The 22,542-nt window shown below is 36.1% G+C and overlaps 2 protein-coding genes across 3 annotated transcripts in view; one reads left to right on the plus strand and one right to left on the minus strand.

Moving 5' to 3' along the window:
• The window catches only part of ppih (peptidylprolyl isomerase H (cyclophilin H)), a 32,734-nt gene that overhangs the window by 1,217 nt on the left and 8,975 nt on the right, over positions 1-22,542 (plus strand). The window contains exons 2-4 of the mRNA XM_051903527.1: positions 18,196-18,260; positions 18,446-18,469; positions 18,763-18,807. Of these exons, the coding sequence (XP_051759487.1) occupies positions 18,196-18,260; positions 18,446-18,469; positions 18,763-18,807 (134 nt within the window). The remainder of the gene's footprint in view (positions 1-18,195; positions 18,261-18,445; positions 18,470-18,762; positions 18,808-22,542) is intronic.
• Positions 131-22,523, minus strand: si:dkeyp-100a1.6 (probable G-protein coupled receptor 160). Of its 2 annotated transcripts, none has more exons than XM_051903496.1 (2): positions 21,731-22,523; positions 131-6,450 (listed from the first exon to the last, which is right to left on the minus strand). In XM_051903496.1, the coding sequence occupies exon 2, from the start codon at positions 6,427-6,429 to the stop codon at positions 5,359-5,361; it is 1,071 nt and encodes a 356-aa protein (XP_051759456.1). In that variant the 5' UTR covers positions 6,430-6,450; positions 21,731-22,523; the 3' UTR covers positions 131-5,358. The 2 variants fall into 2 exon arrangements, with proteins under 2 accessions (XP_051759456.1, XP_051759455.1); XM_051903495.1 differs by lacking the exon at positions 21,731-22,523 and adding an exon at positions 11,505-11,615.

The following is a 22,542-nucleotide window of genomic DNA, read 5'->3' on the forward strand; positions in this document are numbered from 1 at the left end:
TTGGTCTTCAGTCATCACTCCATAAAACATTCTTCCAGAATTCCTTAGGCCTATCCAAACACCTTTCAGCATATTCAAATCAGCCTTTTATGTTCTCTTGGTCAAGAGTGGTGTTCGGGCATGAAGTCAGTTTTTATTTTTTATTTTTTTTTTAATCAGGTAATCTAGCAAGTCTTTGGCAGTAAATTGTGGGTTTTTCTCAGCTGCTCTGATCAAACATTGTATTCCCTTTGATAAAATTGTGCTTTTTCTTCAATACCCTGGAAGGTTTGCTATGGTATCAAATGGTGGTGTGCGGTAGTTTTTTCAAATGAGGAGGCAAAGTCCTCGATTTTTATATATCACATGTAAATTTATGTCCCTGTTACACAAGAGAAGAGACCAAATAAAATTTTATTTTGTATTTTTACACTATGTAATGTTCTATTTATTAAAACCAAGTATACATCTCAAGTTAACGTTTTTATGCATTTTTACATTTATTCCAAAATAATAACTAAAGGCAGTAACAATTTAAACAATGTATATTATTTGTGAACTAATGTTCAGCTTTTCTTTTTAATAGTCGACTTATTTTCAGCAGTCATTTCAAGTTTGATTTTGACGTGACATAAAGCAGTGATATCTAAGTGGCTGAGTTGTTTGTTTACTTTTTAATTAGTCTTCCCATTGTCTTCGTTCAGGCCGATTTGCAAATGCAGAACGTGCACAAATACGAGGCAGAATTTATTGCACTAACCAATGATATCCAATCTTTACAAACATAGCGCGATGAGGCATTGCCTCCTCTTACGTGACTTTCCCCCATTCATTCACAATAGAGTGGTGCAGGTATGATGCCACTTTGTAGGCCGACTGGCAGTTAGCAAAGTTCTATAGTCTTTAGTTATAAGTCATTGAGGGGAGAGGAGACATGCCTCCGCTGTAACTTTAACTGTGGGTGTTGCTTTATAAAAATGGAATGTCTTTGGAATGTTCTTATAGCCATAACCTTTATGCAGGGCTGGGCGATATGGCAAAAAAATAAAATCTCGATTTTTTTTTTTTTTCAGAACGATTGACTGATTTCGATTTCTTTTTTTTTTTTTTTTTTTTTTTTTTTTTTTTACTGTTTAACTAGCCAACTTAGTCGTCATGAAATCAAAATTGACCCTATTTACTTTGTTAGTGCATAAGACTAGTCTTGTGCTGGACAATTATTTTTTTGTCGTTGTAATCTTTAATCAAAAACTGAAAAGTTGCTTCCGGTCTGGAATGGCGTTCCTTCTCTGATGACGTCAGTTTGACGGCTTCGGTTGAAAACGCTTAAACCACTCCCCTCCATCCGTTAGTCTGCCTTGAGCGAGCGATGGAGAGGAGGAGCGCTAAAGTAAAACCCTGCCCTCTATTCAATATTCCGTTTCACTTGGAAATATGTCACAACACTGGAGAAAAGTCGTTTGCAACTTCCGGTTCACGGGGACTTTAACTACAATATGATTTAAGTAACGTTCTCTTTATTAACAATCTGGCTAAAAAAAAAGTTCCATTCCAAGTGCAGCACACATGAAGTGATCAACATGGTGTAAATGTAAAACAATTTGTTAAATATCTTTGCAGAAAATATGCCTGAAATATTAATATACAAATTTATCTTAAACACATCCTATATACTCAGAAATAATATAAAATAAGAAAATGCTAAATATTTCTTAGCCAAAAAGTAATAGCAATAAATAACACCAGTAATAGGCTATTATTTATAGCAAATGCTTTGTAAAAACAGAAAACAACAGCAGCTTTCAGCCTGTCACCATTATGCAAACATGAAATATCAAACAGATTTACATGTTTTTGCATTCCATTGCGCTATTGGGTGTTTTACTCGTGTCTCGCATCTTTTGCAGCGTCTCACCCATGAAACGGTATTCTAAGAACACGGCGGTCAAGTTAAAAAAAAAAAAAAAAACGTTTAATAACTTTGCCTTTTTTCCTCATTCCACTGCCTGCGTCTCACTGTTATAACGCAATAACGCATTTCTGAATGAACAGCCGCTTAAGAATAGTGACGTGTTCTACGTTCATAGAGCATCACATGATAGCGGTTAATCAGGCGCGCCGGCGCCATCATGTGGTCGGATCATTTTCTTCTCCTAATACGGTTATCACTGCTGTATTGTCAACATGTCTAATTGTAACGCTTGCTAACGTTTTATTCAAAATCGCCACAACTAAAGCGTTATAGAGTTTTCATAAGCTTTCAAATTGTTTTAACACAATTTTTTACCCTACCATACTAGTAACTAATGTAAAAACAGCAGTGTTGAAAAGGGGTTGAATAATTATAACTGTATTATGAGTAACTAAAAAAAAAATTACGTTATATATTGACATTATCACTTTTAGGCTAATATGCCACTAAAGTGTTAACCCTGGGTACTTAGAAAAGCTTACATTTGTAAAGACTCTGTGGGGTTGAATAATTTTGATTGCGCACACAAACACAACAGTATTGTAAAAATGAACCGTAATTATGTTGGTCCAATTAAATTGGTACAGTAATAGTTTGATTGACATACAATAGCTTATGCTTGTCAGTGAGGTCTAAGACTTGCAGTTAAGGCTTGTTTCAGATATTATTTAAGCAATCGTATTGGTGATTTTTGGTAATAAATTAATATTGTAGTGACTTAGTGGGATGCTGTGTTTAGTTTTGTGGCCTTGCATACAATATAATGGAAAACCCTTTAAGGGAGACATGGCAACAGATTAAAAACACTAAGGGTTTGAATGTTGCTTATCGAATTTATCCTGTTGTATTTGGTGTTTGTCGTCTTAACTTGCTATAGGCAGTGGTTTAATGTTCTTTTGTGTTTGTACACCTGAAACTGCATGTAAAGCAACACTCTTGAGAAGTTCTTAGTGACTTTGGGTGAATCTTATCGTGAGGATAGATTTAATTCAGAATCATTTTTTTTTTTACACACATTTTGTATCAATAAAATGAAGCTAATTTTAGGATGAATGATTATATATTTTTGATTAAGACTCATCAGAATTAAGCATTCCCCCCCCCCCCCCCCCCCCAAAATTCTTGTTACTATAAAGATGCTTTATTTTATCTGTGTTTTTGTAAGTCTCATTTTACTTTTCATAGCTCCATTCTCACAAAGCTTTAGCCTAATTCTGTAAAATTCCCGGGAGCCTTCTGCTTAAGTGAAATTGGACCTGACTTGTAGGGCATTCCCCAAGCTTGGCAGAACCATGCAATACAATTGTTTATGAAAGGGCAACAAAAAATGAATGAGTGGGTTTTTCAGTGACAGGACTGTCTGGGATGTGTGTAAATACAGGCGCAGAATATGTGTAAGCTCTGGCAGAAATAACCTCAGTAACCTTACTGGAAGAAATTCCAGTAAGGTTACTGAATGACTTTTCTGTAGATTTCTTGGAATGTCTGTGAAAGGGTCTCACAATGTTTCCTATTAGATTCTCCTTACTGTAACAGTCACTTTTACTTTTTGCAGTAGGCTACATTCATCTGAATTAGCAATAATCATGTACTCTTTTTGTCTACAAAAGAGTAGTTAATGTTTCTTTTCAAAGTTAATGTGTAACTACCGGTACCGGCAATAATATACTAAAGGAAAATTGTGGTTTCAGTAGTACAAGTTGATGTCAATCAGTCACTAATAAGGATCATCACAAAAATGAATTTTTACTTGATGCTGCTTTTCTTTAAAAAAACAAACAAAAACAAAGAAGTCTGGGTTACAGTAAGGCAGATACAGTGGAAGTGAATAGGGCCAATCAGTTAACTTTAAAATACTTACTGTTTAAAAAGTATAGACACAAATGTAAACAATATGCATATAAAAAAGACGGAAAAGCGTAGCGCCAGATCACAGTACAAAAAACAATACTATTACAGTTTCTGGTGGTGCGTAAATCCAAAAAATAAATCCAAGATCACAGCGATGAAAGATCTGCACATGAGAATATAGTCAAAAAAGCTCCAAACTTTTTTGACTGTATTCTCGTGTGTGGATCTTTCATCGTTGTTAATATGCATATAAAACAATATTATTTTACTGTGGGGGAAAAAAACTTAAAAATGACTGTAAAAATCTTTACATCAATACACAACTTTCCAAAAAAAAAAAAAAAAAAAAAGCATCCTCTGCGTCTGTTTTCAGACCTTGAACCGTTGTGTCGTGCTGCTTATATTTATCAAGCAGTAAAAACACCACTTCCCATGCCCAAAACAAGGCATCTGTGGATAAGAGTCTGAAACAAGGACTGGTGGGATGCTGTACTGCTCCACTTCACAGATGATGAGTGGAAGGAAAATTTTAGAATGACATGACAGTCATTTATGACACTTCATACAACAACAGCAGCTCGTTCCACACATCATACGTCATTACGCCAGTTCTACGTCATTGCACATGCGCAGTACTTTCAAGTTTCGGGTTTCAATCCGATCAAGTGGTTTAAACCACCCCTTACAATCTGAATGAAATTTTAAATGGATTTGGCCAATTCATTCCGATTTACATTGTTACATGTGACTTTTTTTATTCCGACTGTGCAACTAATCCGATTTCAATCAGATTATTAGAATCCATCTAAAAGCAGCTACTGTATCTACACTGGACGCATCAAAGCGACCGTTGCAAATCCAATACTTTGTGTCCAAAGTAGGGCAAGCGTGAGGAGTATACATTAGTGCTTTTGACTCATTTCACCATGCCGCTCATGTCCGGACTCGGAGTAGACGGTATGATAGTTACAAACATGCATGACACACAAATATTAAAAATAGTCAAATGTTCATTGATTACTTTTTATATGAAATGAAATTCAAGTATATTAAACATTTCTTTTGACATTTGTCATATTGGATGTTTATTTTTTTCATTTAGCTTGTTGCAATGCATTCTGGGATCACATCCTTTGTGGAATATACATGTGATACTGGCTTAAAATTGGAATTTTAAATGAAGTGTCTTAGAAAATTGCACAATTATGCTGCTTTAATCTATTTTATAAGTGCATGTTATAAATCGTACTGTGAAGGACTTATTCATGTAAATGTTTAATTTTTAAGCTCTCATTCATTCAAGCTCACATTCATTTTTTAGTGCAATGGCCACATTTCAAAATCCATTCAACAACTGATGGATAGAAGGAAGTCCCTGCAATTTTTTTTTTTTTTTTTTTTTTTGTCAGATAAAATATTCAGATATACTTCACAATATGAAAGAAAAATCTGTTGCTACAACCATTTCATTGTGACTTTGGAACAGAGATATTTGAACTTAATCATAACATGTATGTTTGCAGGAGAGTATCATGCCAGCTGTGGAACATTTTAGACTATACCTCTTGAAAATGCATAGTGGGCTTGTGAACCATTATGTATAATTTCGTAGGCAGCTTTGTGTCCACAGTTGGTAATATTCCTTTGCTCAACTGCCAGTAGATGTTCCAAAAACAAGTGTCATCTGGGAATTTGCTGTAAGGTCCAGTCCTGTCACTTCTGAACCAAAAGGCAATGCCAACCAGAACACTGTTGGCACAGGCCATCCACAGAAGATTGACACTGGCATATGCTGGCACCACAAAACCCACCATGGCACATGTCAAACACATCAACAGGTAGGGCGCCCAGTTCACAGCAAAACCTAGAGTCAGACTGACAAAGAACGGAGGGGAACTTTCTTGAATTTCCGATTTTTCACATTCCCCAAATTGACTATAAGGGAAGTCTTGATCAGGAACAAACGCTGTGCTTCTCAGTTCTGCCAAATTATTGGCTCTACTGAGCCAACCAATCAGTTTCTTAAAATAAAGCAGAAGTATGAGACCCACCGCAATAGATATCTGCATACTAAATTGAAACACTACGGTAGATTCGTGAACACGACACACTATTACTCTCAAATTGTCTTTGTAAATCTCTATAGGTTGTGTGTCTGTGTAGTGGTAGGTGTAAACGAATGCTGATGCCCACATAAGCACAATCATAATACAGTAACTAACAACCCTTCTCCAAGAGCTACGGGTAATGTCTAGGTTTGGGTAGCTAGCGTAGTCAAATGCCCCAGCGATGAGTATGGGTAGAGGAAGCAGGGAGTAGACAGCCGATCCATGAGCCAGGATGAAGCACATCGAGGTAGAGGTGGGAATGTGTTCTTTGAAGAGCCATGCACTGGAGACTGCACAGACCAACAGCACATCTGCCACGTACATAGAGGCACTGCAGAGCCCCAGGAGTGACTTGAGAATGCTATGCCTCCAGAAAGACAAAACGAATGTGTTCAAAGCTACTTTGGTGCACAAAATGAGCAGGTATTGCAGGGTCTCATCATGGGGAAAGTTCTCATTTATCCCCTTTGGCCAGATGACGGCCATCATAATTGCTGATGGTGAGTGCAGATTAAACATCTAGTTTGGTCTCAGTTCACCCTGAAAACACAAAATAATCAAATGATTGGTCAGAGCAAATAAAATGCATCTCCCATTGTCTAACAGTGACACTAAGCAAATGTTTTGAATGTAAAATGCATCATATGCACCAATGTAAAATTAAGGTATATACAGCGTGATTGTTAATTGCATCTTGCATACTTTGTTTGTTAACAGGGGCACTAGTGAGCAGACATGGAGTAGTGTTTGTGGTGTGCTCCAAGTCTCAAGATAATTATATTGTTTAAAACAGGCAATAAAAACATTATTTTTTTGTCTTGTTTAACTTTTTTTGTTATTGCGGCAAAAAGTCTGCAACAATACACGTACACAGGAAAGAACATTGCAAATAAGCTTGCCTTGACACCACTTGCAGTGACCACGTGCAGAAATCATTAGAGAAGGAAAAAGAAATGTTGGACATGAATTTTGTTGTTGCTGAAAAATGATACCCCTGCGTTGCTCAGGGCAGAGCTGTAAACCGTTCTTGTGGACATATTTGACAAAATGAGAACTGAATCTTAAAGATGTACAGTTGCAAGAAAAAGTATGTGAACCACTTGCAGAATCTGTGAAAATGTTAATAATTTTAACAAAATAAGGGAGATAATACAAAATGCATGTTATTTTTTATTTAGTAGCCTACTACTGTCCTGAGTAAGAGATTTTACATAAAAGATGTTTACATATAATCAACAACAACAACAAAAAAAAATAACCCCATTCATAAGTATGTGAACCATTGATTCTTAATACTGTGTGTGGTTACCTGGATGATCTACGACTGTTTGTTTGTTTTGTGAAGGTTGTTCATGAGTCCCTTGTTTGTCCTGAGCAGTTAAACTGAGCTCTGTTCTTCAGAAAAAATCTCCAGGTCCTGCAGATTCTTCAGTTTTCATCCTGTTCAAAAGTTTTCACCCCCCGACTCTTAATGCATCGTGTTTCCTTCTGAAGCATCAGTGAATGTTTGAACCTTTTTTAATAGTTGTGTTTGAGTCCCTCAGTTGTTCTCCATATGAAAAGATGGATCTCAAAATCATTCAGTCACTGTTGTAAAGGGTTCAAATATGCAAAAGATGGTGGAAAACTGAAGAATTTTTGGGACCTGGAGATTTTTTCTGAAGAACAGCTCAGTTTAACTGCTCAGAATAAACAAGGGACTCATGAACAACCATCACGCAACAAAAAAACAGCTGTAGATCATCCAGGTAATGACACAGTATTAAGAATCAATGTTTCACAAACTTTTGAACTGGGTAATTTTAATAATTTCAGCTATTTTTTTTGTCTTATGGATTATATGTAAACATCTTTTATGTAAAATATCTTACTCAGGACAGTACTAAATAAAAAATAACATGCATTTTGTATGAAAATTTTGCACATTTTCACAGATTCTGCCAGTGTTTCACATACTTTTTCTTGCCACTGTATATCATGATATGTTGCCATAAATGATATCAACAAAGCGACCATTGCAAATCCATTTGTTCTTTGTGCAGAAGTAGCTCAAGCACTTGGAGACTGTCACAAATAAAATGGGGTATCAGTTTACTGTCGGGAATTTGTTGAGTCGCAACACGACACGCCACATCCAGTGTCGACTGCATGACTGAATAGAATGTGTTTATTGCTATAATTATTTTTTTTAATCTAAAAATAACAAAAGACGTAAAAAAAGAAAAAGTAAAGATCAGCGTGCTTTCCGAGAGCATCCATTCAAGTAACTTAATAAATATAGGCCTATGTACATTTTCCAGCTGATTGCAGCATATAAAGTATTCATTTGCATCTCATAAGTTATATTGTGAACACTTTATGATAACTTTATAATACAATCTAGAGGTCTAACGGTACACGTATTCTTACCGAACTGTTTCAGTACAGGATGCACATGTGTACTGAATGCATTACATTCTCCTGTTTGGGAACACTTCCGTTTAAAATAAGCTCTGTGTTTGGTACTTTCGATAAGAAACAAAGTGTCATCTTTCAAATTTGATCCATTTTATCATGAAATTCAAACAGAAAATGCCATTTTGATGCTGTTTAATGTGGCGTGACAGATCTCTGTGTATAGGCGTATAGAAGCCAAGTGGCGTTCAAGCGACAGTGTGGAGAGCGAGTGAACGCGATCATCTATTCCTCGTTAAAGGGTTAGTTCACCCAAAAAATTATTTTTTATTTCATTAATTACTCCCCCTCATGTCGTTCCACACCCGTAAGACCTTCATTCATCTTCGGAACACAAATTAAGATATTTTTGATCAAATCCGATGGCTCAGTGAGGCCTGCATTGCCAGCAAGACAGTTAACACTTTCAATGCCCAGAAAGCTACTAAAGTCGTATTTAAAACAGTTCATGTGACTACAGTGGTTCAACCTTAATGTTATGAAGCGACGAGAATACTTTCTGTGTGCCAAAAAAAAAAACAAAATAACCACTTTATTCAACAATATTTAGTGATGGGCGATTTCAAAACACTGCTTCATGAAGCTTTACGAATCTTTTGTTTCGAATCAGTGGTTCGGAGCGCGTATCAAACTGCCAAAGTCACGCCCCCCCAGTGGTGAACCATTGAAATTTCGAAAAACACTTATGACGTAACGAAGCCTTGTTTACTGAAACACGTGACTTTGGCAGTTTGATACGCGCTCCAAACCACTGATTCGAAACAAAAGATTAATTTCATTTTTGGGTGAACTAACCCTTTAATACTAATTATAGAATAAACATGAATGAGCATTTAAAGGTATGTTGAAAGATACAGTACAACTTACTGAAATGTATAATATCTTGTGTAATCGCTCAGTGTTTCAATGGCGGAAAGATAAATAAACACTTGTAAACACTGTCACGTAGCATTTACCTCATAAAAGCCATTCAGTGTCCACAGCTTGTTACCAAGAGAGATTAACTCTCTCGCTAAATATATGCACTATATTAGCCTATATATTCATTATATTTTACTTAATCTGTTAGTAATGTATTGGTTATTTAAATAAATCTGTCATGAAAATGACAGCCACTGTGTATAAATGATTATATTTCAACAACGATTTGGAGTAAAAACATAACTTTCTAATTAGATTTAAAAGGTTAATGCCGACACTGTCTTATGTGCAGCTTACATGTTTGCATACAATTTGTTATTTGAGTGTTGATTTATTATATCTACAAATAAATAGCAATTGAATTTAGGCTAATAGTTTGGGCTCTGTTGTTAACCTTTAATATTATAGTAATGTTCATGTAAGGGCTCCCTATATAATTTACAGCATTAGCAGACATAATTGTTTTTATCCTTAAACTTTTAGTTATAATTTAATTTATTTAAAGACAGAGACAATTTGTTCAGTAAACCAATGTTTAATAAAAAAAATAATAAAATAAATAAATTTTACATTTAGTTTTCTTCCCCCTGCTGTACCGAACCTGTACCGAACCCGTACCGAGCCATGACTTCAAAACCGAGGTACTTACCGAACCGTCAGTTTTATACCAGTACACCTAGTGGTTAAATGGATCATTTGTTGATCCGTAATCCGTACGGACCAAGCCCCACGGTTCGGCACGCATGTGATTCGCGGATCAATTGCAAGTTTAACCACAATAGAGTGAAAGATTATCATTTGCACGTGTTTTGTCTTGCTAGTTTACACATTAAATAGATATAAAACCATTCCAGCGCTAGAAGAGGCAAACTCTTTATTTAATTCGGTATCGCACGCCACGCTGTTATTGGTGCACATAGACGCACATACAAGGCTCTCGCGCACACACACAGAGAAAGAGGTGCATTTCAGATAGCTTGCGAACTCCAAATTGACTTCTCTTTTGCGTCCTCAATACACTTGGATGGTCACATACACGCATTGCGTCAAAATACCCCTCAGCAAGTATTCTCGTAAACACATTTGGTTATGTCTTAATTGAACAAGGTGAGAATTCGGATGTGTATCTATTGGATGTGTGCGTGTATGGGGTCTTACTCTTAAAGTGACAGCAACCTATAAATATCTGCTGTTGTCTGTCATGTAAATGAAACAACAAAACACAGCTTTAACAAAGATTAATCTATATTAAATTTATGCAGTGTTCAGTGTCATTTTATATTTAATTACATTTCTGTACATGAAAATTAATACTACAGTTAGACCTTATACTTTATTTGTAACTATGTTGTATTTATCTATGCTTGTAATTGGTGTACAGTATTTGTTTTTTTTTACAATCTGTTCACTTGCTTTTAATAATGTATTAGTTAGGCTAGTAGTTTCTGCTGTGGTATCGGAGTAGTTAACGTCAGCTAAGTAATAAATGCAAAGTTACCCCCACCCCGCAATTTATTTTTTGTGCTGATCCGAAAAATGATCTGAACCGTGAGTTTTGTGATCTGTTGAACCACTAGTTACACCCCTAAAACAATCCTATAAATCACTTCACTTTATAATATAAATCATAAACTTTTGATTCTTTGTTGATGAATAAAGGTGGTTATTAATATGAAGTCTTTCCAATATGTTGGAAATAAGTCCAAAATATTCCAATAATTCATGGGCCAATGTTGCTTGATGCCACAATCTGAACTTTTTTTATGAACATTAAATATTAACAACTATATCTTCTGCTTCTTAACTTTGCAGCTAGTTTTCCATTGTATATATGTTGTTGTTTTTTTGCGCATTGTGACATTAACATCTACGTATAGCTCAAGCAACATAAATGTATAGCAGATCTATTGATGTTAGTCTTTAAAAAAAAAAAAGGAGTACTCGTACATAAATGTTAAAGTAGCACCCTGCTGATGAGCGACAAAAAAATGCCTTTTCTCTTGTCAAACCTGACAAGCAGGATTTTGTGGACTGCCACTTTAGTTCCATTTATTGCTACTAGTCACAAATATTGAACAGAGGCACTTTAAATTAAAGTTGTAAAGATGTTGTTTTAAGCAATATTTCTTTCCTGAAGTTTACCAAATAGATCTATCTCAGTCAAAGAAAGATGCTTACATGACAGCAGTATAATAATATTAAAAAATCCAGTAAAATACCTTCTGAAATTGTAGTTGTTGTGCTCTTGATACACATTCATGAGCTCCATCAGTAGCGAGAGAATCTGTAACTGAGTCTTGTTGGGTGAGAAAATGAAATGTGCTTGTGCTCTGTCAGAGCCCGTTCTTTAAACCACACCTATTTACCTGTAAATACATTCTTTCCCTGGACAATAACTAGGCGGTCCTGACATTTGTGAACTCTAACCATGTGACCTTCGTTTTAGAACAAAATGAGATGTATTGCAAGTTATGCTGCCTTTTTACAGCACTCATGTCTGGTTTTGCAACTCATATGAGGATTAACATTGTGGGTTGTGAGGATTTATGCTTTTCTGAAATAAATGACAGCCAGTATTTAGATAATTGCTTGTAAGATTGTGTAATTCAACTCATACAACTTGTAATGCAACTTGTCTTTGCGTTTCTGTCCAGAGTCCCTTCAGCTATGGGTGGGGACCAGAGCTCGAAGGATTCTTAGAAGGAGGGATATCATATATCACATGTTTTTTTTAAACAATGTTTGAAATGGCTACCATGCTACTTTACTACTATTCATGACGGATATAGAGTTTCATAAATGGATCTATTGAATTTGAATAATAACACACCATCGAGAGTTACACCTTAAGTGTAGTTTCAAAGAAATTAGTAGTTCTCTGCAGTTCGGATAGAGAAAGTGAGTCTGCTTACCTGTGAATGTTCAGATCTCATTTGTTAGTAACTTTGTTACTGAGCCTTCTAGTAGTGAAATTATTTTACTGCAAAATAGCGAAGCAGTGCTAACACTTCTGTGTGTGCGAGGTTTTGTATGTGTGTGTGTTTAGGAGAGACCGAGTGGTAGAAAGTAAAGTTTTTCATTGTTATCCTATTGTTTCTCATATTATATTAATCTTTGTTTTGTTCTGGTTATTTTGCTTCTGGCTGTATGGCTCTGTAAAATATCTAAAATACTGTGGTGAAGTGATATGGAACTGTTTTACTTTCCAGACCTGGTACTACTTTAAAGTTGTGTAGTTATAGAAAAAGCATCAACCGTGCCATGTTCGGTTGTATGCGTCAACAATGACACAATTGTGGCGTTAACGGAAGTGCATATATATATATATATATATATATATATATATATATATATATATATATATATATATATATATATATATATATATATATATATATATATATTAATTCAGTTATAATTCAAATTTTCTTAAGGATAAAAAAAAAAATCTCTCCGCTCATGTGGCAAACTATATAGGGAGATCTTTATGCAAAATTCACTTTTACATGGTGTTTGAACATAAATGTGTGTTGGCAGTGCGTACACAACCACCTTGTAATGATACAATTTTTCCTTTTTTTTTAATCGCCATAAAACCTCAACAGTCTCATAGAACAAGCCATTTTCATTTTCTGTACAATATGACGTCACATTGTACAGGCCATGGCCATGATTGCTGACGGACTCTGCATAGTTTCTGCTGGGGCTACACGATTAATCACAATTAACCCTAAATTGCACTTAAACCAATCAGGCATAGTGCGATTTAGGGCTGGGCGATATGGCTGAAAACTGTATCACGATATCAGTGTTTCATATCGGTCGATATCGATAATTATTGATATTTTTTCTTACCCATTTAAAATAAGGACCAGGAGAAAAATATATTACATTTAAACATTTTTATTTTAAACTTAACCTTCCTCTGATCATAATCCCCTCAGTTATTAAGACAGAAATGTCAACAACCATGGAAAACTCAAATAATTAAAATGTTGTGCGGTGTTGCAGCTACAGATGTTGTTGGTTGAATACGGCTGTGCTCCAAAGGGTGAGCGCGGCTAAGGTGGTACATCAAGTTCGTGGTATTACCAGTCTTGCATAATTTGCAGACGACATTGGTCTGACTACGGTCAGACTTATAATATCCAAAAAACTGCCATACTGGCGAGCTGACTTTTCCTCTTTTATTTACAATTTCCTCGCTCGCTGCGGCACTCATTTTCTGCTTATCAGTTGCCGGTTACTGAAGAGGAATCCAGCAGACCAGCACGAGACAACGATATGGCGCAACCAAACTTGATACTGTTACATGATTGGCTGTTAGCGTGTCACTCCCTACGTTGCTAGGTTACCAGAGAGCGAGTGCCTTTGTTAATGCAACCAAATTTTCGTCGCAACCTCTGTTTTCTTCCTACGAAGAATAAAAAAAATATCAAACGTTTTATCGAACACATTTTTTATTAATATCGATCACGTGTCTATCGCGATACATATCGTTATCGTTTTATCGCCCAGCCCTAGTGCGATTATAAAAATCAAAAAGGCTGTGATTTTATTTTAATGCGCAGCTTGTCAGTGATGTGCGGCTGTTCATCTGAAAGCACTGCGAATTTAAGTCGCTTATAACGTGCATTTGAAAAAGCAACACACATCAAACATCTTTCCAAACATGAAAAGCAGTTATGAACCTCTTGTCCAACAAAAGACAACACTTAATAACGTTTTTACTCCAAACTCACTTCATAACTTCAGCTGAGTGTTTGTAATAACATCCTTCTGTGAGATGATGTGGCTTCTTAAAATAAGGCACACAACATATTATTTAGTATTCTAAAAAAGGGATGGCTATGTTGATTAGCATTGCATTATAAATATACTTTATCATGAATATACCGAAGAAGCCTTGAAGAACTCGGATAAACCATATATTGTTGTAGTCGTGTGTTTATTAATCATGTTTAATCAATCAAGGCGTTTTAATCTCCTGTTTATTCAGCTACAGCGATAGTATGACACCCATAGGGATTTCCTGGAATGTGTTATCTTCTTCGGGGCATATTTGGATTTTCTGCTCGCGAGCGCACTCTGGATTTCAGATGGGGCAACATTTACTACCGCATTTAGCCGTGCTTCACTGACAAGCTGCGCATTAAAAAAATCACAGCCTTTGCCAAATCACGTTCGGGTTAATTTCGATTAATCATGAAGCCCTAGTTTCTGTCCTGAGCGAGTTGTACATTGTCCGCCATTGTCTCAACGCTGGAGCAGCTATAGCGACAAGAATATCTCGTAAGCAATTGAGGTGTTTTGTTGTTGGATCTAACACAGGCTATAGCAGCCTTCATTTTCACCCGACATCTGAGCCACTAAAGATGCAGTGAATTTGTTTTATTTTTGAAGGGAATGCGCTACAGATCTAATATACACAGGCGATTTCTGTCCCTGCTGTTTACGTTCACAGACAGGTACTTGTGACTCACAAGCTGTTTAAGACTGAGAAGCGGCTTGTGCGATACACTAATATAGATCAGTGGTGTGAGGGCAAAACCTGCGGGAATGACTAAAATTATGCGTAATACAAGCACTATTTAACTGGAGCGAGTGAGAGAGAGGAGGCGGGTGTGTGTCACTTCGCTGTGGGAGAAAAGAGAGAGCGAGAACGCACAGCTGACGTTATTGCCTGTGCCACTGGTAACAAAACGGATTGGCTCGGAATCGGTAAGACGTGAGACTGACCAAACTATTAAATTTAGTTGCTATTTATTTTTAGATATAAAAAACACAATACAAAAAAAAAGTATGTAAACATGTCAATTTCGTTGTTGAAATATAATCATTTACACAGTGGCTGTCCAGTGCTTCCCACAGGTTAGAAATGTACTTGCGGTGGTGGCCGGGTGAAAAATCCTCCTATTACCCACGGCACAAAAATGGTCTACTACATGTGACAAACAAATAATTGTGTGATTTTTTTTTTTTTTAACAGTGTTTTTTTTATTTATTGAAATTAATTTTAATTACATAGCATACTATTACATTTAATTACATACTAATATTTTGCATTATTATGCATTGTAAATTATGCAAAATTACAGCATTTAAATGGTTCCCCTTTTCCTATGTTCTCCTTGCTGTCATATAGTGTCTCTCTCAGTGAATGGGACACAGATTTTACTAGTAAAATTTATATAATGAATAATATATGTGTGTCAAATAATGTTCTTAGCCTTTTCTTCCTGTGGGGGAGACTACAATAATTTACTATGAATTAAATGGAAATCAAATTAAATGCAATTTATTGTGTAACCAAAATACCAATAATGCCCAAAAGAAAAAGAAAAAACTTGGCGTGTGACTTAATTATAAACAAGCCCGAAATACACCGGGACTCTTATTTTGAAATGTCTACACAATTGCAGGCTGATCCTTCAGATTCTTACAACTGTCTAAAACATATTATACAAAGGCCATAAAGTAGACAATGTCATAATTCATCAACTTGAGTTCATTAGCAATCGCTTGGCATAAATCTGCGCTTTTCATTGATTGAGAATCACTTTGAAGCAGTCTGAAGCGCTGTTGTGAAATGTCCACCGCGTCTCTGCAGCGCCCATGGGAATGTCAGCGGGAGTAAACAGTTCTGACGCACACATAACGAGCAGGTACTAAACGCGTAGGGCGAGGGGAGATTTTCCACTAGTTAATCGATCGCGGATGGTTTCATTATCTTGGGCGGATATATAAGTATAAGAGGATAAAAATAATAAAAGCAAAAATGTGTCTCCAAATATACTTGGGCGGCCGTTAATATACCTGAGCAGCCCGCCCAAGTAAAGTCTATGTGTGGGAAGCACTGCTGTCATAACTTGTTTTCATGACAGATTTTTTTTAACATACATTAAATAATTAAGACATCACTAACAGGTTAAGTAAAATATAGGCCTAATTAATATATATGCTAATATATTGCATATATTTAGTGAAAGATGTGATTTCTCTAGTGAACTAACAAGCTGTAGACACTGAATGACTTGCCTGAGGTAAATGTACGTGACATTGTTTACAAGCTGTTTTATTGACATCTTTCCACGGTTGAAACACTGATTGAGCAATTACAAAAGATGAACAAATACAAAAGATGTATTTTCTTTATGATCACTAATACAATTCATGGAAAGATGGCAAAACTATAATGTATTAAACATACACATAATAAAAACTGAGAAATATATGTCATTAATAGCCATAAAATAAGTAAATTAGCCAATTTTGTTTAAATTAAGGATTGCAGAAATGAGTACACCCTAGATTTAATTCAACAAATGTATAATGTTCTAGTACTTAGTATGCCCTCTATAATTTTAAATATACTGCTCTGACCCTTCTTGGCACGGAGTGTACAAGTTCATGACAAATTGTCACATCTGTTTAACTCCTGGATGCTGAGCTCCTTAAATGCCCTGATCTTTAATGGGGAGTGTTGCTCAACTTGTCTCTACAGAATCCTCCACAGGCACTCAAGAGTGTTAAGATTGAGTGCAATACATGTCCACAGAAGGTTTTTCACCTTGGGAGAATGCATATCCTCATTGTCATGTTGAAAAAATGCCCAACAATGCAGGGAATGAGGAAAGGGTCACTTCTTCTGTTTCAGGTTTGTGTATTAAATTACACAGTAGTGTGGGAATTCATGACAGCATTAATAAAGCAGAACTCCCTCACACGTTCAGCACTCATACATCCCTATATAAGAGCTTTACTACCACTGAACTTTACTGTGCTGCGTTACGTCATGCACTTTTCCAACATGACAATGATCCTAAACCACATCTGAGGCCACTGTTGGATTTCTGAAGAAGAACAGGGTGAAAGTGATTCAGTGGCCAAGTATGTCTCCTGATCTAAACCCAATCGAACACCTATGGGGAAGAGACAAGTTGAGCATCACTCTCCATCCAGCATCCAGTCTCTAAAAAAGGTCATTCTTGAAGAATGGAAAAAGATAGATGTTGCAAAATGTCACCAACTTGTTCATTCGTGAATGCGTGAATCAGTGGGTGAGGCTAAAGAGGCAATGATGTAGAAGTTGGTGTTGACCTACTTCTGCAGAGGCAGTCTTCTGTCACACTATGTCATCATACTGAGACAAAATCTAATACAAACTTGGTTTCAATATAATCTGTTTTTTGGACTAAATAGGAAGTATTGAGATCTGAAACTTAAGGGATATTTTAAAGTACAATGGCCTCTTATATGTCAAAGTTCGCAATTCATTTAAGTTTTGTTTGCATGAACAATGATCCTAGTTTTTCTTTGTCATACGTGTTACCGCTCCTGATTCAGACATTTGCGATGAAACCCATCTTCCTTTGTGATTAAAACTGCATAGAAGAAAAAAATAATAATTCTCAGACTGTTGGAAACGACGTCTCCATGACTATCACAAACAGCCTCAGCTATGGATTTAAAAAAGCAGCTCTTTTAAGACACAGAGGATGGCTAACCTAACACACACGGGGCTGTGACAGCTTGGAACTTGCACGCTTTATTTCTCTAAGTGGTTGTGTGGGACAACAACCACCTTCATTTATTTATTCCTCAAGCACACAGCAAATCATCCATCCATGGATAATGCCTCCCTTCCTTTGTTGAAATTTTGTATGTACTTGTTTTCTTTTATTTATTTGTTGTTTGTTTGATTTGCATGTTGTTGTTTTTTTTTTCTTTTTTCACAGATAGTTTTACAGATGATTAAAAACACATCCTGGTTGTCACAGCAAACACAGAATGCAATGTCTTTGATTTGGTTGTTTGAATGTGAATCAATGTAAATGCGAATATTTGCCTCTTTGTTTGCAGTCAGCTTCTTTAATGTGTTTTTTTTTTTTTTTTTTTTTTCATTTTTAGGAAGTTGGCAGAATGAAGATAGAGCTTTTTGCTGACATTGTTCCAAAGACTGCAGAAAATTTTCGGTAGGAAGATTCCCCATGTATAAACACCAGAATACACTCTTAAAAAACTGTGTGTGTGTGTGTGTGTTATGCAAAATGTGTAACCCTTTTCTTCACTATTGGTCCTTATAATGTAAATTATAGATTTTGGTTGATTTGCGCCAGTCGTCATAAGAGACATGTGAATCTGTTTTTCTGTCTTTCAGGCAGTTCTGTACTGGTGAATTCAAGTAAGTCAGTCTCAAATTTCAGTGGGTTAATCAAAGGTTGTGCCATTTCAACCACATGTATGGTTAAACCTATAATACTACATACTCATATTACATTTGTTTTGATGTGTTATTGTGACTGATGCTTTTGAGGATGTTCAAATCATCCTATAAGAAACATGTACTGGATAAGGTTACAAATTAAACACAGCTTGTATTCATAAAAACATGTTGTGTACTCAGCTCTTTCTTCCTGGTCCTGGTTTTGTTTATTCGAATGTACCTTGACCAAGTGCTGTTTTTGTTCAATGTAGGAAGGACGGTGTTCCCGTGGGCTATAAAGGCTGCACATTTCATCGGTGAGACACTTTACTCAGTATTGTTCACAGATACACTCCTGGGCAAAAAACTATTAATTATTTGTCTTAACCACAACTTATTGGTCAGTAAATAAGCAAAGAGAAAATGCACTACTTAAAAAGCCATTGCTGTTTCAGAAAAAACATCAAAGACAGAAGTTTTTGGCAGAATATGGGAAGTTGTGTGTGGTGGAATCGCAATGAAACACGAGCATGGTGATGCTCGAGTGTCTTTGAAAATCTGGTGAGAAATAAAATAATAAATTCATCTCTACCACAGTGAAGCATGGAGGAAGAGCTGTCATTGTGTGGGGAGCCTTTTTAGCTGTTGGTGTTGGTGAGCTGCTTCTCATTGTGAAAAGTCAATTAATGGAGTACAGGAGAATATTGCAAGCTTGCTTCCCACAAATGAAAAATTATCTAAATATCTAAAGAAGAACGATCAGATGTTATTTTTCAACAAGACAATGCCTCTGACAACCAAGAAGTGGCTTGAGAACAAGTCAGGTTCAAGTTTTGGCCTGGTCAGAGTCCAGATTTGAACCCTATAGTGAATATTTGGTCTCACATTAAACTTAAACGAACTTCTTCCTGTAAAAAGCTGTCTGCATGTTGGGGAAGGCTATTCTGTGCTGAGTTACTTTACAGCATTTGTGGAATTCTTGCTAATTTCCTGACCAGTAATTTGTGATTAAAATGGCCATTAAAAGACCACTAAATATTTTGCCGCCTTTTTTTTTGTTCAGATCCATACTTCTAAGTATAAAGCTTTGGCTTATATTTTTATGTCTTTCAGACGTTATTTAAATTTATTGTAATTTTTTTTTCATTGATCAAAGGTTCAATGCAAATACAACCTGTAAGATGTTTTGCAATTCAAAACAGTACTGTGATAGTGTCACTTTAAGCAATGCTGAAGTTGAGGCAGTTGTTAGGTGGTGAACATAATAGACCAAAATAATCCTAGGCCGTGGGTGTCAAACTCAGTTCCTGGAGGGCCACTGTCCTGCAGAGTTCACATCTTAAAGGGGACCTATTATGCAAAATTCACTTCTACGTGGTGTTTGAACAAATGTGTGTTGACCGTGTGTGTACACTACCACCCTATAATAGGGATGGGCATTTTTGGCAATTTTTCATTTCGATCATCGATAGGTTTCAAAAACGAGTAATCGAGTACTCGGGGGGCGGGGCATGGCCGTCACGGAAATAATGAAAATATCTGAAGACTGTTATGAAAATGAATGTTAAAAATAAAAATATGACATGAAAACTTGTCTATGAAAACATGAACACTGATTAGAACACTGTTAGATTATGATGCAGCAATGTTATTAATAAAGAAGTGTCTAAAAGGAATCGCTGCCGGAGGTGAAGAGTGACTTTATGCCAATAAACTGAAGCCCATTCTATGACACATCATATGATATTAATCAGATAACTTAGATACATAACATAGACGTAACATTTACAACTGACATCTGCACAAAAGCATGCAAATGCCAGTGAACTTTGTTACGCGCTATAGCGAGAGTGAGAGAGAGAGCTCCCATCGTGATGCGCTTTTATAACAGTGCAATGAAACACGGGCAAGGACAGAATTTACTATAGATTTCTATAATGTTCTGATTATAATGATGTTTATGGCAGATTTGTGCTATATTTTCATCTACATTGTTAAGTGATTCCATAAATCGCCTGCGTGTTTTCGAAGCCATAAAAAATTAGCCTATGCCATTGAACAAATATGATGAAAAAAGCACTGCTGCATTATTATAACATTATTTTTATTTATTTATTTATTTTTAAAAGAAACATCTAAAAGCAATATGCCTGTCTCAAATAACTCAGATATCGGGCATTGCATTTGAGCATGAAACTAAACACTGATGTGCAGCGCATTCAGCATGTTAATAAATGTTGATATCCCAACGCATCCTATATTAGATTAATCAGATGTAGCTATTCATCTGCAAAAAGTTTGCAAATTCAAATGTGAGCTTGACCGAAAGTGTACTCCAACTGCACTTTAAAAACACAGCCAACGAAACGAAAGCACAACAAATTCACAATCTATTAGGCTACATTAGTCACTATTGTGTTTTTTTTTAATTTATTCTAATATTTCAGCAATATTTTGGGATTCAATTTGCACTTTCTGAACAACCAAAATGTTATTTTACCGTATGAAAATCACTGATGATTATTGCTTAATTAATTATGAATAAAATTTAAAAAGTATATTTTCAGCACAAGATAAAAGCTTGGCGCTGCACAGCTTGCATTGAACTGTATTTTCATCTATCTTGTTAAAGTGAAGCCAGACATCACTACGTGACTTCGAGGCCATTCTCTCTCACGTCTTTTGACGCATGCTGTGGCAAGCTAAACAATCAGAGCTCAGGGCGCCGCCCAAAGTGCTGCTAACCAATCACTGTTGCACAACCCTACCATATAATGTTACAAATCGACCCACTCCTTTTTTTAATCGCCATAAATCATAAGCAGTGTCTCAGAACAAGCCGTTCGCAGATTCTGTGCAAAGTGACGTCACTTTGTACAGGCCCCATCCACGACTGTTGACAGACACTGCCAAATTAGCGTAGACCCCATCCTGCGCGAGTTGTACACTGTCCGTCATTGTCTCGATGCTGGAGCAGTTGTAGCAACAAGAATGTCTCGTAAGCAATTGTTGGATGTAAGAGTGAACATAACAGTCTTCATTTACTCCTGACATCTGAGCCGCTAAAGACACAGTCGATTAGTTTTATTTTTAAAGGGAATGCACCACAGATCTAATATACACATGCAATTTCTGTCCCTGCTATTTACGCTCACAGACATAACCGACTGTTTATGTGAACTTTGTGTATTTCACAGTTTAAGCACAATAAAACATAAAAGAAGTTAGTTTAATACTCACGAGATATGCCGTCTGACAGCCAGCTTTCTGTGAGCGTGCTTCAGATGTGTGTGCTCAGAAAATGATAGATTAGAAGTTTAATCTAATAAAGCTTTCAAACACATGCAGATAATAAACTTTTATGATGAAGAAGAACTGCAATGTCCCTGAGCATGATCCTGAAATGGATAATCAAAACCAAGCAGATGTCTTGTTGGTATTTGGCAAGAGTATCCGATGCATGCAGGAGCTGTGAATGAAGGAAGCACTATTCTGGATAGGGGGCAGGGATCAGCAGCTCTTTTGCATTTAAAGACACATGCATGAAAAGAGCATGTTTTTGCATGCGCTCAAAAATGGGTATTTAAAACATGGTATAATAAATGATTTGTGAGGTATTTTGAGCTGAAACTTCACAGACACATTCTGGGGACACCTGAGACTTATATTACATCTTGTAAAAAAGGGCCTACTAGGTCCTCTTTAACCAGCTAATTAATGTCTTCAGGATTTCCAGACAGGTGTTTTGGAGCTACACTCTGCAGAACAGTGGCCCTACCGGAGCAGAATTTTACGCGTCCTAGGCTATATTACCTCTAGAAGAGATATTTTTAGCAAGCAATATAAATGTTTAATATCACAATCAATGTAATAAGAAAATCACAATTACATAATATATTTACAGGAGTTACCCTGTACGATACCACAAAAACTCTGTTTAAAATCTCATAAAAATGGCCTAAATGCTTAACATATCATCTTACTTTTAGTTTTCAACCTGCTAGTAAATCAATGTCCATATGTGTATAAATGATTCTAATGTGTGTTCTGTT

This window comes from Ctenopharyngodon idella, chromosome 8 (assembly GCF_019924925.1).
Source record: "Ctenopharyngodon idella isolate HZGC_01 chromosome 8, HZGC01, whole genome shotgun sequence".
Classification (NCBI taxonomy): Eukaryota; Metazoa; Chordata; class Actinopteri; order Cypriniformes; family Xenocyprididae; genus Ctenopharyngodon; species Ctenopharyngodon idella.